Consider the following 14228-nt stretch of genomic DNA (forward strand, 5'->3'; position numbering starts at 1 on the left):
AAACTAACCAAACACCTGAAAATGATGAAAAGGAAATGATTTTCATGGAAAATTACTTCCATGAAAAATATTTTCCCAAGAAAAACATTTTACTTCCAACCAAACAGACCCTTAGTGAAAATATTAAAATCACTCGCTTTCCTAAATGATCTCAAAATCAAGATGTTTTCATCCCTATGATTGAGGGGAATCCGATGAATTACCACCGATCCAAACGGGTGCATAAGCATATGCTGGGGAAATATTTCCAGAAAAGTCTGGATATAGGAATGCAGACCAATCTTATATATAAATGAGTATTGTATCTTCTATTGTCTTGCCCATCAAACTTCACTTCAAGTTAACTAATTCCATCCCTATTCCATTCAACAGCATCTATCCATCCATCCATCATGAGCAACTACAACCAAAAACAGGCTCCAGGTACTTTTGCGCTTCATCCATCATCATCATATACACATACTATTTGTAAAAAGATCAATCACTATTTCTCGAACACTTTTTTTTTCTTGGGTTTATCTCGTTTCTAGCTGCAAGTTTTGGTCTGTTTGATGATTCTTACTACTACTATTAGTTGTTTATGTGAATGCGATATTTGTTTTGGTTGCATGCAGTGGCATATCCCTACCCAGCAGCACAGGCACAACCACAACCCCCTGCATACTTAATTCCCCCACCGCCTGCCGGATATCCCGTCAGAGATGCAGCTCAAGCCTCCAATTCCGCTCCGGCACCCGGCAAAACTACGTCCAAAGACGACGGCGGCAGGTCAGTCTTCTCCTCATCCCTCTTTTTTTTTTTTTGACTATTGCCTCTCTGAGTTTGACTTTTTCTGCGGGTGCTATGTAGTAGTCACGGGATTCTTTAGACTTTGATCTAAACAAAAGGAAATAAGGGAAAAAAAAAGAGTGACAAAAAAGAACTCGTTAACTAGAAAAGTAAAAGGTTAGTAGTAAAATTAAGTGCGTGTGTGTGTGTAATAGTAAATGATATTGATTGATAATTGATGGTTGGGGTATTAATTGAAACATATATTGTGAACGGATGTTGGTGCAGCTGTGCGTGCTGCTGTTGCTGTTTCGGTTGACGACCCAAAACCGCAGAGACGACACCACCATTTCTTCTTCCGCTCGTGCCATTTCTTGTGCAGTAGCATCTTTCTTTGTTTGTTTCTAGTTCATGGCTTGGACTTCCTTTACGTTCAACTTAATTGTGTGACTAGGTACTAAAATTCGTATGTTGATGTGGGATTTTTCAGTAGTAGCATTACATCTTCTCCTAGTCCTACTCCTGGATTAATCTCATCTCATGAGGATTGATCTTATTGGTATTGTTATTGTATGGGTTGGACGTGCACCATTGTCAGATTGATGAGTAAGAATCCCATGAAACTAGTACTCGATGGTCTTCTCTGTTAATTGTTATTATTATTGTCAGGCCGATCTTTTACTATTTTTTCTTTCGCCCGCATATGCTACCCGCATAAACAAACAAAAGGGCAAATTATATTTTACCCTCCTGTAGTTTAGTGTTTTTTTTACATAACTTTTCCTATGGTTTCAAAAACTATACATAACCCCCTCATGATTTGGATTAAAGTGTCAAAGTAACGAAAATAATCATTCGTAACGGAACTTTTAAAAATGTCAAAATTACCCTTATAAATACATAACACACTAACCCCGTATAATTTTTATGTTTTACCATATAACCCTCTTATGATTTAATATTTTACCATATAACCCCTTTATAGTTTTCAAAATATACACATAACCTCCCTTGGTTAATAAATAATTTTCAACTTTACATAAGGGTATTTTTGACATTTTGGATGACTCCGTTACGAATGATCATTCCCGTCACTTTGACACTTTAATTCAAATCATGAGAGGGTTATGTATAGTTTTTGAAACCATAAGGGGGTTATGTAAAAAACACTAAATTACAGGGGGGTAAAGTGGAATTTGCCCTAAACAAAAATACAAGGATTGGGACTACATTCTCGATCAACACCACCATGAACGTTGCCAATTGGAAGTGGCACAAAACATTTTTGGTTTTCATCGTGTGTTATTTTAACGAAATGCCCAGCTAAAAAAATCAGTCAACTTTTCGACCTTTGTTGTCCATCCGGTGGAGGTTTATCCAAGCCCCGTGTGATACTCTCTTGCTACTAACAAACAACACAATAATGTCATGCCATCGTTCTCCTTGTCGCGCCAGCTGACGTGTTTGTCGAATGCCGATTTAGCAGCCATCATTCTCCTGCTTGCCCGCGGCCATCGCGAGTTTCGCCGGCCGTCTTCGTGTGGTCCTCTTAAACCGCTGCCACGGATGGTATACCCACATCGAAACTGGCCAGGACAAAGGCACCCACTAAATCTAAGAACACCAAACAGATGGTCGGTTGGCTGATATCGAGTTTCACATGTCCAAGTTAACACAAAATTGGTGGCGTATTTTGATCATGTGGGTACTTTTCTCAAATCAATTGGAAAAGGATCTACAAAAATGTTTAAAAATTTCACAACGAATTACCTTTTTTGAAATTTATAACTTTTAATTGAGTTAAGTTTCATAAGTGGGTTTCGGTTCAAAAGGAGTTGGCACTTTTATAAAAAGCCCTTACACTAGCTTTTATTATTTTTTTTTTTTTAGACAATTTCGATTAGGTTTTCGATTAATTACTACATTATGGATTTGAATCAGTCTAGTCAATCTTGGCTGTTCCTTCATATCATAAAATTGCATTGAACATTTCAGCGACAACTTTTGGAGTCTATTTTTTTTTTTTTTGGTTAAAATTTAAAAATTGTAGCAACGCAAGCAGCTAAAAGAAACGCTTGGACTTCAACAATTGTCCCAACACTGAACACGGTTTACATCAATAGAAGTGGGACATAATTTAGTTGTTTTACACGTCTTATCAAGCAGCCTAGACTTTTGAAGTTCAATTGGCCGATATAAGATTTTGAAAGACGAACTAAATAATTACCCAGTGCTCAAATTCATCTCGATTTGATAAAAGTTCGTTTAAATTTTAATCGTCTGTTAATCAAATACAAATTGTTAATCAAACTAAATTTGAATAACAATTTGTATTTGATAATTTTTCAAGTTCAATTCAAACTCGACTTAATCAGCATATATGTAAAACATACATGTAAAAATTCAAGGTATTAGAGCTCGAATCAAGTTATGCTCGATTAACATATGAGTGAAATTTAAATATAAAAAGTTCTAGTAATTTGAGCTCGACTACAGTTTGGAGCTCGACTCAAATTCAACTCGATAAAAATCTCGTTCGAACTCGATTGGAAAAGTAAGCAAGTCGAACTTAAAGAAAATTTAAAATCATCAAAAATAATCAAATAAATTTGAACACTAGAAGTATTCGGTTTGTTTAAAGGGATTCCTTAGTTAGTGGGATGTTGAGGGTGTTTCGGTTTCTAGATTAGTGTGTCTTTTAAGGGCCTCTGAACCCTCCTATTGTACAAAAAAACAAAAACAGATTGAAGCACAAACGACCCCAGCTAAAGAAAAATCTATATGCAGACTGGTGGACAGATATATTAAGTTGGTCCAAGTGTCAGTTTGGAAATGGTTAAAAGAATAAAAATTTAGGGGGGTTGAACTAAAACTATTCTGTGATCTTTTTGGTAAGGAATGACTCAGCCAAATAGATGGCAATTGAGTAAGCGGTCAAATTGATGATATATTTTTTTGCGTGTTGTTTTCTCTTCTGGAAAGAAAATCAATTTGAGATAGTGTGGGAATTAAAAGTCGATCTCCAATTAGTTTTAGGAATCGTATCAAAATGGATATGCTTAATTAGAGGGACTAATAAACAAAGTTATAATTTTTTATTTTTTTTTTTTGTCGACACAGGGGTGTCCGGATCAATCCTTACGGGGCCCGACTAATTCCCTGCGGTCCGGGAGAAGAGGCCTCACTCCACACCGAACACGACCAAATGGCCAGTGGCAAGTTAAATGTCACCCAAGTGGTGGGAATGTAGAAGAGAATGGACGACACTGGACAATGACCGTGTCAAATGGGAAGCAAATATGAACCGTGTCAAATGGGAAGCAAACATGAACCGTGTCAAATGGGAAGCAAACATGAACCGTGTCAAATGAATAATCAATTCTGCTTAGACTTTTATTATGACACAAGATCGCATATGTGGTGTTTTTTTTTTTTTTTTACTATTGTTTTTAGGTGAAATTGCATTGTTTTTTTTTTAGGGGGGGGGGGGGGGGGGGAAGGGGTGTATGTAATAAATAGAAGGGCAAAAATGGAGGCGGGCGGGATCTCTACATGGGATCTTATTCTTATCTTTGTTATTATTATTGGTGGGGTGTATTTGATGACGAGAGATAACGAGGAAATTGTTGAAACTTGGAAGGAAGGAAGAAAAGGGAGGGAACCGGGCGGAAAAATATCAAGTGTGGAAAGGGAGGGTTCACCTAATTTATTAAGGACCAGCAGCCCCACGTTTTTTATCATAAAATAAAACCTTCCTTCCTGGATAATGTCATTGCTTCTGGATATAATACATTGACGCGGTGTTGGCGCCGACCCTTTTCCCTTTGTTGCGTTGTTTGCTTGCTTGTTAAGTCCGTCATCTTATTTTAACTACTCCACCTTCCTTCTTCCACCTGCTTTCTCCCCTCGCCTATGTCCTAAACATTGATTACTATATATATATAGAAATCTACTCCTCCATCCAATCCAATCTTGTATTGTATCTTCTATATATTGTCCCATCTCATATTCTCCTCCATTCAAATTAACTGATTCCATCCCTATTCCATTCAACACCATCATGAGCAGCTACAACCAAAACCAGGCTCCAGGTACGTTCCGTTTGCGCTTCATCCATCATAGTTTTGGTCTGTTTGATGATTCTTACTACTGCTACCACTACTATTAGTTGTTTATGTGAATGCGATATTTGATTTGGTTGCATGCAGTGGCATATCCCTACCCAGGAGCACAAGCACAGCCACAACCCCCTGCTTACACCCCTCCAGCACCGCCTGCCGGATATCCCGTCAGAGACGCGGCTCAAGTCTCCGATTCCGCTCCGGCACCCGGCAAAACTACGTCCAGACACGATGGCTTCTGGAAGGGCTGGTCAGTCTTCTTTTTTTCAGACCATTACCCCTCTTATATATCTAGTTTGACTTTTTTCTGCGGGTGCCGTGTAGTAGTAGTAGTAGTCACGGGATTCTTTAGACTTTGATCTAAACAAAAAGGAACCTTAATCTCTTTTTTAGGGTAGAGGAGGGGGAAAAAAAAACTGGATTGGATTTTGACTACAAGAATTGAGGAATCAAAGGAAAAATCCTACTACCTTAGACTTTCTTGATTTCTTAATTTCAGATACATTTGTGCAAGTTTTTTTTATACTTACTTTAGTTGAAACTCCAGAATTGTTTAGTGGCGGTTGTATAAAATTAAATTTAAATTGACCGGTTTGAAGAACATAATATTGGCACATGTATGTGTTTTCTCCCCCCTCAATTGGCACCGTACCTTAGTTTTGCTTACAATGGCTAATGATGCTAAACCTTACATGTAATCTACTTTAATTAGTCACTCAATTTATTTTAAGTTTCTGCAATTAGTTAGGGTATAAAAGTAAAATCATACAATTTATTGTTAGTAATAAGTCCAATTTCCTCCTTGGGGAGGTTAATTAGTGCAATTTTAGAAATTATAGTGCAATTTTATCCCTACTTTTTTTTATTCTTGTATGCTATCTATTTAATAGGCTAAAAGAATGCGAGCTTAAATGATATTTTGATTGATTGATTGATAATTGAATATGGTTGGGGCATTAATTGAAGCATATGTATATTAATTATTGTGAACGGATGTTGGTGGTGGTGCAGCTGTGCGGCCTTGTGTTGCTGTTGTGTGTTGGACGCCTGCTTTTGACGGACGACCACCGACACACAGATGATGACGACGACACCATTTTCTTCTTCCGCGCGTGGCATCTTTCATTCTTTCTTTGTTCGTTTCTAGTTCATGGCTTGGACTTCCTGTTACGTTCAACTTAGTTGTGTGACTATATAGGTACTAAAAATTCGTATGTTGAATTGTTGATGTGGGATTTTTCAGCAGTAGCGTTACATCTTCTCCTAGTCCTACTCCTGGATTAATCTCATCTCATGATCATCAATCCTATTATTTTACAGTTGGAATCCTTGGCATAAATATAAAAGTGATACTGAATTGTCACCGGAAAAGTGACACTAAGGATCCCGTGTGTTTATTTTATGAGTTGGATGTGCACCATTGTCAGATTGATGAATAAGAATCCCCCAATTATTATTTATTATTATTATTATTATTTTCAGGCAAATCTTTTTTATTTTTCTTTTTCCGGCCGGCATATGCTACCTGCATAAACAAAAATACGCAAGGAATTTTGGTTCTCATTCGCGTGTTTTCTTAACGAACGAATTAATGCTCAGCCAAAAATTAAATTGGACCTTGATTTAAATTACCAATTCCATTTAATTAAGACATACAATTTAATTTGTTCTCCAGACTAATTAAAATTCTAAAATGGGTTAATCACAATTTATTCCCTCAACGTATATCTCAATTATCAATGTATCCCTTAACCTTTATTTTGTGTCACTTAACCCCTCTATTATGTTGATTTTTCCCCCTCTTTTCTTTTTGTCAAACTTGTTTTCCTTTTTTTTTTTCAAATTCTTTTTCTTGAGCATCAAAAAAAATTTCCCTATGCATTAGTTTCCTTTTCTAAAATTTTTGTAAAGAATCAAATTTTAATTGAATTTATGTTCTATTATTATTTTTTAGCATATAGTAGTGATTCTACATTAATTCATATTTCGTTTATTTGTCATAATTCATCCAAACTAAATTTAGGATGTTCAATCTCTACCTACATGAAGAATACACACACACACACACATACATATATATATGTATGTATGTGTTGAGAAAAGAGAAAGAAAGGAAAAAAAAATAAAAACTTACAATAACAAAGGGTTAGTTTTGTCACTAAGGGAGTTGAGTGAGAAAAAACCAAATTTAGAGGGTAAACTATATATAAATCTTGCCTATATTTAGAAGGAAGCTTTTGTGATTAATCCTCCTACAAAATTGATGTTAACACGTTCATGGCCAAGAACAATTGTCCCCACCCCTTAGTCCTTGCCGTCAGTGGCTAAGACCTTTTCGTTTGAGCTCTAAGCAGCTCTTCTACTCTTAACTATCATCGGCGATTGGAGTAAACATTTTATGCCATTTTTTTAACTTTCAGTTTTGCCCCTAAAATATTTAATTTTTACCCTGATAGTATAATCACATTTGTTAATATAATCTCTCATAACTCCTTCAAATATTGTAACTACCAAATCAACTACAATTGTATTAAAGAAAAAATACTAATAAAAATTGTATTTTTTCATGAATAATTTATCTATTTTGTAAAAATAAAATTAATATATTCATAAAAATTAATAATCATTTCTGAAACAAATAAGGCAACAGCAAGTTATTTGAGAGTAATCAAATCAACGTTGCCGCCCCTCCAAATCGTCCGGCTTACATCTTAATGAAAGACCGTAAGACTTGCAATTAATCTCCAAATATATGCTATTAATTGATCTTTTCATTATACCTGTTTGTCATTTTGCTTCTTCTTTCGTGTAATTAATGTTCTTAGTTTTTTTTTTTAGTTGCCTGCCACGGTATCCAGGAATTTGTCCTGACTAATCCGTTGGACGATCCGGGTCACACACCTGACTGTGGTGGGTGAGTCTCCCAACAAGGATCTAATCAGATTCTTATATCTACTAACCCTTTATACATAATTTCTTCAAACTCCACTCCTTTTAAATTAAATTGTGGAAATGTTGTTGCCATAAATATATAAAAAAAAAAAAACAAAGAGTTGTAAGTAGCACACGTGTGGAGCGGTGGAGAAAGGAGACTGCTATAGCCTCGTGTCACTCTTTAACCATCCCTCTCCTTTGGTGTAAACCTCCGTTGTCTGGGATTCAGCCCCGTCAGCCAACCACGCGTCCCTCAACGAGCTTGCTCATCACCGGAATTTATTCCTGCCCTTGTGCTATAAATCTGGACCCGACAGGAGTGCAAATTACACTGGGGTCGCGGTGGTTATCAGTTGTTGAAAGAAAAGTGCATCCAGTTTCTGTTTCGGCTGGTTTAGGCTCTAAAGGAGAGACAGAGAAATTAGCTGATTGGGAGATAATATATAGAAGCATGTCTTCGGAGCAAGGCAGAGCTGAGCTGGACAGGAAGGCTAGGGAAGGAGAGGTTGTAGTCCCCGGTGGTACCGGAGGCAAAAGTCTAGAGGCTCAAGAGCACTTTGCAGAAGGTACGTACCTATCCCTGTGCCAGCACCATTAATTAACTGCGCACACACGCACACACACACGCTAGTTCAGTTCAGTTTGTGTTTACTTTTTTGTATTTCTTCTTCGATCACGTTGTGCTGTGTTTGATATATATATATATATATATATATATATATCTATATATATACACATGAACTTTGGAATAGGGAGGAGCCGAGGAGGACAAGCGAGGAGGGAGCAGTTAGGGACAGAAGGGTACCAGGAGATGGGGAAGAAGGGTGGGCTGAGCACCACTGACAAGTCCGGGGGAGAGCGTGCGGCGGAAGAAGGAATCCCCATTGACGAGTCCAAGTTCAGAACCACCGGATGAGGATTGATATATCATATATCCATCCATCAGTATTCAGTAGTGGTGGTGCTTTTGAGTCTCTGATGACTTTGTAGTAACATAGCACGGGTATACATATATATATATGCGTGTGTGTGTGTGTGTGTGCATGTAAAATACTAATAGTTAGAGGTCTGACAGACTAAGCTAGCTTATAAGCTTATACTAGTACTGCTTTAATAGGAAGGAATGGTTTTGGTTTAAGTTAAATCTTAGGTTTGAAATCCATCTTCGGATGTGTTGTTGCATGGACATGCAGTTGCCTATGTAAGTCTTACTTTTCTCGTCGTCAATAATCATATATATTTCCTAGTTCATCAGCTGTCTATACATTATATTGTTGATTGTTCTCGCTTCTCATTCGGGCCCTCTTCCTTTCCTTTTTCTAAAGATCTGCTCTAGTCGAGATACAGAGACTCATATAAGTATTGGCGTTGAATATCATCAACACAGTCTACATAACGAATGATGGACCAGTTACATATTAGAGTGTAGCGCGAGCAAGTGGTTTTGGATGATTGATGATGATGATGAATGAAACATACAATGACACCATTTTGAATGAATTTTAATTCTGTTTGATTTGCAAAATGGGCAAAGTTTAAAGAAGACGAGATGGCAAAACATGTGCTTTACCGATGGATAAATTCTAACAAAGTTGCTGTACGTTTTTGGAGTATAAATAAATGAAAAAAGTCGCAATGTGTCCCGCTTGAAGTTTGGGAATATTGGTCCAGATTTTTATAAAAATTTCCAACCACCTTCTGGCAATGCCAAAAATTTAAGAAAACCTCTAATCTCTAGATGATTCTTTCTTGTTTGGAACTTGGATGAATTTTTCTCATGACGTGACCATTGAAAGGACTGTAGCACGGCACGTACCTGAAACACGTCACGTACCTGAAATAAGAGTGCAAACGAGTTGAATTCAATCAAATTGAAATAAGAGTGCAAACGAGTTGAATTCAATCAAATAACTCGCGAGTTTGCTTAGTTAAAACTTGTGTTCGAACTTGTGGTGCAAGCGAGTCAAATTCAATCAAGTCAAATTCAATCAAATAACTCGCAAGTTTGCTTAGTTAAAACGAGCCGAATTTCGAGTTTGCTTAGTTAAAACTTGTGTTCGAACTTGTGGTGCAAGCGAGTCAAATTCAATCAAGTCAAATTCAATCAAATAACTCGCAAGTTTGCTTAGTTAAAACGAGCCGAATTTCAGTTTAGAAGTGCAAACGAGTCGAGTTTTGACCTAATCGATCCGAGTCTCAACTTAATTTTATGAAACTTGAACTCGAATTCGAACTCGATGATCTCAAACTGTAAAGCTCAAGGTCGAGCTTGAGCTTAAAAAATTATTATTATTATAATTATTTTTTAAAAAATGAATAAAATAATAATTTTTTTAACAAATAATAAAATATTAGAAATATATATGTAATTTTATTATTAAAATTAAAAATAATATATATATGTATAAAATCGAACCGGCTCGTGAGCTAACAAGTTGATTATCTTCGAGCTCAAATTCGACTTGACTCGAGTTTGATGTTGATTGAGTTTGAGTTGAACTTGGATTCAAGTTGCTCACGACTGGCTCGATTCATTTGTAACTCTAATCAAGTTTGAGCTCAGTTAAAACTTGTGTTCGAATTCGTATTGATCGAGTTCGAGTTTGAATAATAAAACTTGAATTCAAACTCGTATTGACCGAGTTCAAATTCGAACAACTCTAACTACTTGACAAGTCGAGATCAAGTTTGATATATGGAACTCGACTCAAAAGCCCGTCAACTCAATCGAGTTTCACATATATATGTTTTTGTTTTAATTTTTTTTATTTATTAGTATGAAATGTCTAATTTATTCCTTGTTTAAAATTGTATAAAATATAAATTTATATTTTTTAAACTTGATTAGCTCCGATTATGTTCGATTAAACTCGAAATAAACTCAATTAGGCTTGATAAGCACGAGCACGAGCTCAAGTAATACAAAATAAAATCGAGTTCGAACTGGAACTTAACTTCCAAGAGTTCGAGTTTGAACTCAAATTCGAGTCTAAATTTTTTAGCTTGAATCAGACTCAAGTAGTGATTCGACTCAATTATACCCCTAGGCTAAAGTTTCAAATTGGCACAAGTCAAACCAAAGCTCGTTGAGGGGTGGATTGCCAAACTTTGGGCTCAAAAACTAACCCATCACCATCAAAAACAAGATATGCATAAATTTCAAAGAAAGAAAACTTTGATCGCAACAAACAAACAGCTCATTTGGTGATTATACCAATTCACCGAAAAATTTCATCATCAAATTCGCGTCCCCTCCCAAAAAAATTACACAGACGCACTAATGCCCCTAAAGACATTTCGTTAAGGCCTTGAAGTCAGGAGACCCATGAAGTGAAAAAACGACCCAGGCCCAAAGGCCCATTAGTCAATACGAGCTTATTAGGGTTTCAAACATACGACCCATTTTCCACTGCCTCCACACCAATATAAAGCTCGCGTTCCTAGGGTTTTAACCCTCGCTGGGGAGAAGAGACTTAACTCCAAAAAGAAAAAAACAGAAGCAGAGAGAAGGGAAGAAAGCGAGAGCGGCGGAGCTCGGAAGCGAGATATAAGATGGTGAAGTTCCTGAAGCAAAACAAGGCCGTGATAATGCTCCAAGGCCGTTACGCTGGCCGCAAGGGAGTGATCGTGAGGTCGTTCGACGACGGAACCCGGGACCGCCCCTACGGCCACTGCCTGGTCGCCGGAATCTCCAAGTACCCCAAGAAGGTCATCCGGAAGGACTCCGCCAAGAAGCAGGCCAAGAAGTCCAGGGTCAAGTGCTTCATCAAGCTCGTCAACTACAACCACATCATGCCTACCCGCTACACCCTGGACGTCGATCTCAAGGACATTGTCACCGGCGACTGCCTCCAGTCCCGCGACAAGAAGGTCACCGCTGCCAAGGAGGCGAAGACCCGCTTCGAGGAGAGGTTCAAGACCGGTAAAAACCGCTGGTTCTTTACCAAGCTTAGGTTCTGAGGAGGAGAGGATCTCCCCCTTGTCTTTCTTTATACATCGTTGCTTATTTTGATAGGACTTGAGCAGAATTGTTATCTATCTAGAAGTTATTTAAAGCATTTCCCTGCTCTGCTCGGCTCTGCTCGTGAATGATTTTGTTTGCTTTGCAGTACTCAGTTTTGGTTTTTTAATTTCCCTGAAACTCTTGTATTCTGATAAATACTACTCCCTGTTTTAGAATTATCATTTCCTGAAAATTGTCATCATGCTCGTTTGGCTCGTGGGCTGAATTCCTATTGCCTATTTTATTGGTGGGTTATTCGTTTGAAAAATTATTAGGTATTACTCATGTTGATGATTTTACGCTCTCTCTCTCTAGTTAGTAAGAAGGTGGAGTGTTGGCAACTTAACCGTATTAAGGGTGCATAGTCATTGTACCCACATCCTTAATGCTTGTATTGTCACCCCATTCTTCGTGCATCATTCATGAAAGTGGTTTAATTGGCTAAAAAAAAGTTTACACACTCTCTTGGTAGCCCTCAAATGACATTTAGATATCTCAGTTGGCAAGTTCTAGAGCTCGCATTGACTGATGCCTGCATTTCTGGCAATATGGAACCATAACCGATCCTGTGTTGAGGAGTGCTTCTATTTTTACATGTTTTGTGGTCCTGAAGTTGAATTATGCCCCAAGAATTAGCATCTTTTTTTTTGTCAGTTTCCTGCTCTCTTGAGACAAGATGCTCTGCTCTGTGTGTATGTTGTCGATGGTATAAACGTTTATCAATAAGACAGTGGTTATTCGGAAAATGACTGACCATGATGTTGTTACAGAACGGCAAAACTTTTGTCCAGTAAGGTAGATTTTGAGATTCTGGCTGAGGATTTGAAATTGTTTGTCTTCAGTTTCTGGTACTGTAAGTGCATATGTAAACCATGCTTTATACAGGGATCAATGAATATTCACATGGGGACCCAATTCATGATTTGGTTGATGCACTAGAGTGGCTACCTGGGCTAGCTAGGTCCACTGCAGAATTGCATCTCTCAAGATGTTATTGAACATTAGAGATTAGTATATTGCTTATGTTGAATAAATAAGTATCATCCACGAAATGTCAGTGCATGTTTCTCATCTCATGCTTTATGTTCAATATTGCTGTTTCACCTCACTGTTTTTTTTTTTGTCTGTGCAATGTGCCATCTGTCTAATTCTCATTTTGCAAACTTCTTGTACACACTTGTACTCAGTGCTTTTTATGATTCTTGGGTTTCTTTGAAGGGTTTGATGTTGTTTAGATAACGTGATTGGTGTTGAGATTGTCTTTACGTCTCTGAGATTCCATTTCCTTTCTTCAAGAAAGGAAAATGCCAATTAAGCTTTCTTCATACTGATAATGTTTATTGGCACAGGAGTGTTTACTGATTGGTAACAGAGAGTGCTTTTGATTTCTAAGCCATTTGTGTTTCAAGCTGGCCTTGGATCTGGCTCAATTTAAGCAGCTTATTTGTAATCTAAGGCTGTGCTCAATCATGCATTTCTTCTCCCCCTTTTAAACAACTAGTAAGCATCATGTTACTGACATTGATTTTGAGTCGATGAAATTTGTAACCGGGATGAAGATTCAGATTTTGGTGATTACTCGTCTGGGGAGATGTTTCATAAAGCGAACTAGTTTGTCCTATGTTGATTTTCTGGGTGCGTATTTAAAGTGGACCTCTAGCCTATTTCCCTTCAGGAAATAAATTAGGGAAAGCCTAGGCATTTATTTTTCTTTTTTAATGTGATTCGTGATTAGCTGAAATGGTTTTGCCGTTTTGGGTTCAAGCACCTTTCCCTTCTGTAATACCCCCCCCCCCCCCTCCTTTTCCAATGCGGGGCGGGGGTCCAGCACATCGGTCTCTGGAGTTTTTGAATAGAGTCTGGGAGTAGCTAGAAGGTAAAAAATGGAACGTAGCTTTCTTATGAGGGTGGTGAATGAGATTGTCTGTGTAGCAGCGGACTGTCAGAGCCCTGGATGGTACAATCTTTCTTCAAATTTGAGCGACCGAAAACAAAAATGGAACATCTTGGGCTATAGGCGTATTCGAGTTGATGTTGGTCAGTCTGCGATGTGCATCGCTCGGTAACTCAAAATGTCACTGAAGAGAAAAAGCAATAGGGTACCTAGCTAATCTGCTCAATCTATCTATATCTATACTATAGGAAGAAGAATGATGAGTCAAACTGGTATTATTAGGGTATTATTTGCTCATTAGTCGAGTGATTATAGGATTTTACTTACTTTCAAAAAATTTTTTTCCTTTTTCTTTTGTTATCGTTAGGTTTAGAGTTCCAAACATGGTGACAAGCAGGGACAAATAGGGTATAGTAGTAGTCCAATTCCATCATGGGGCAGTGGGGGTCCGGCTCCGGATCCGACCCCACTCTTTTGAGTATCATTTTTATGAATGAGATGCATGCAG

General features: G+C 37.6%; 3 protein-coding genes and 1 long non-coding RNA gene across 4 annotated transcripts; all 4 read left to right on the top strand.

Annotated features, from left to right (window-relative positions):
* The first annotated feature begins 320 nt into the window (after positions 1-320).
* Positions 321-1418, top strand: LOC113772285. Its single transcript, XR_003468518.1, has 3 exons — positions 321-423; positions 615-768; positions 1057-1418. It is a non-coding gene; the product is annotated as an uncharacterized LOC113772285 (long non-coding RNA).
* Positions 1419-4541: 3123 nt separating this feature from the next.
* On the top strand, positions 4542-6355 carry LOC113772420 (cysteine-rich and transmembrane domain-containing protein WIH1-like). Its single transcript, XM_027317012.1, has 3 exons — positions 4542-4859; positions 4977-5139; positions 5901-6355. The coding sequence occupies exons 1-3, from the start codon at positions 4829-4831 to the stop codon at positions 5944-5946; spliced, it is 240 nt and encodes a 79-aa protein (XP_027172813.1). The 5' UTR covers positions 4542-4828; the 3' UTR covers positions 5947-6355.
* Positions 6356-8022: 1667 nt separating this feature from the next.
* On the top strand, positions 8023-9077 carry LOC113770432 (late embryogenesis abundant protein EMB564-like). Its single transcript, XM_027314880.1, has 2 exons — positions 8023-8389; positions 8576-9077. The coding sequence occupies exons 1-2, from the start codon at positions 8275-8277 to the stop codon at positions 8737-8739; spliced, it is 279 nt and encodes a 92-aa protein (XP_027170681.1). The 5' UTR covers positions 8023-8274; the 3' UTR covers positions 8740-9077.
* Positions 9078-11267: 2190 nt separating this feature from the next.
* On the top strand, positions 11268-12067 carry LOC113770431 (60S ribosomal protein L27-3). The gene has a single exon (XM_027314879.1). It carries the CDS (start codon positions 11376-11378, stop codon positions 11781-11783), a length of 408 nt encoding a protein of 135 aa, XP_027170680.1. The 5' UTR covers positions 11268-11375; the 3' UTR covers positions 11784-12067.
* The last annotated feature ends 2161 nt before the right edge of the window (positions 12068-14228 follow it).

This window comes from Coffea eugenioides, chromosome 5, assembly GCF_003713205.1.
Source record: "Coffea eugenioides isolate CCC68of chromosome 5, Ceug_1.0, whole genome shotgun sequence".
NCBI classification, from domain to species: domain Eukaryota; kingdom Viridiplantae; phylum Streptophyta; class Magnoliopsida; order Gentianales; family Rubiaceae; genus Coffea; species Coffea eugenioides.

What these genes read in the sequence shown, in the direction of transcription:
- LOC113770431 (XM_027314879.1), top strand. Translation starts at nt 11,376, where the DNA reads ATGGTGAAGTTCCTGAAGCAAAACAAGGCCGTGATAATGCTCCAAGGC.
- LOC113772420 (XM_027317012.1), top strand. Translation starts at nt 4,829, where the DNA reads ATGAGCAGCTACAACCAAAACCAGGCTCCAG. An exon ending in CAACCAAAACCAGGCTCCAG is followed by an intron (nt 4,860 to 4,976) that starts GTACGTTCCGTT and finishes GGTTGCATGCAG; the next exon opens with TGGCATATCCCTACCCAGGA. An exon ending in GATGGCTTCTGGAAGGGCTG is followed by an intron (nt 5,140 to 5,900) that starts GTCAGTCTTCTT and finishes GTGGTGGTGCAG; the next exon opens with CTGTGCGGCCTTGTGTTGCT.
- LOC113770432 (XM_027314880.1), top strand. Translation starts at nt 8,275, where the DNA reads ATGTCTTCGGAGCAAGGCAGAGCTGAGCTGGACAGGAAGGCTAGGGAA. An exon ending in TCAAGAGCACTTTGCAGAAG is followed by an intron (nt 8,390 to 8,575) that starts GTACGTACCTAT and finishes ACTTTGGAATAG; the next exon opens with GGAGGAGCCGAGGAGGACAA.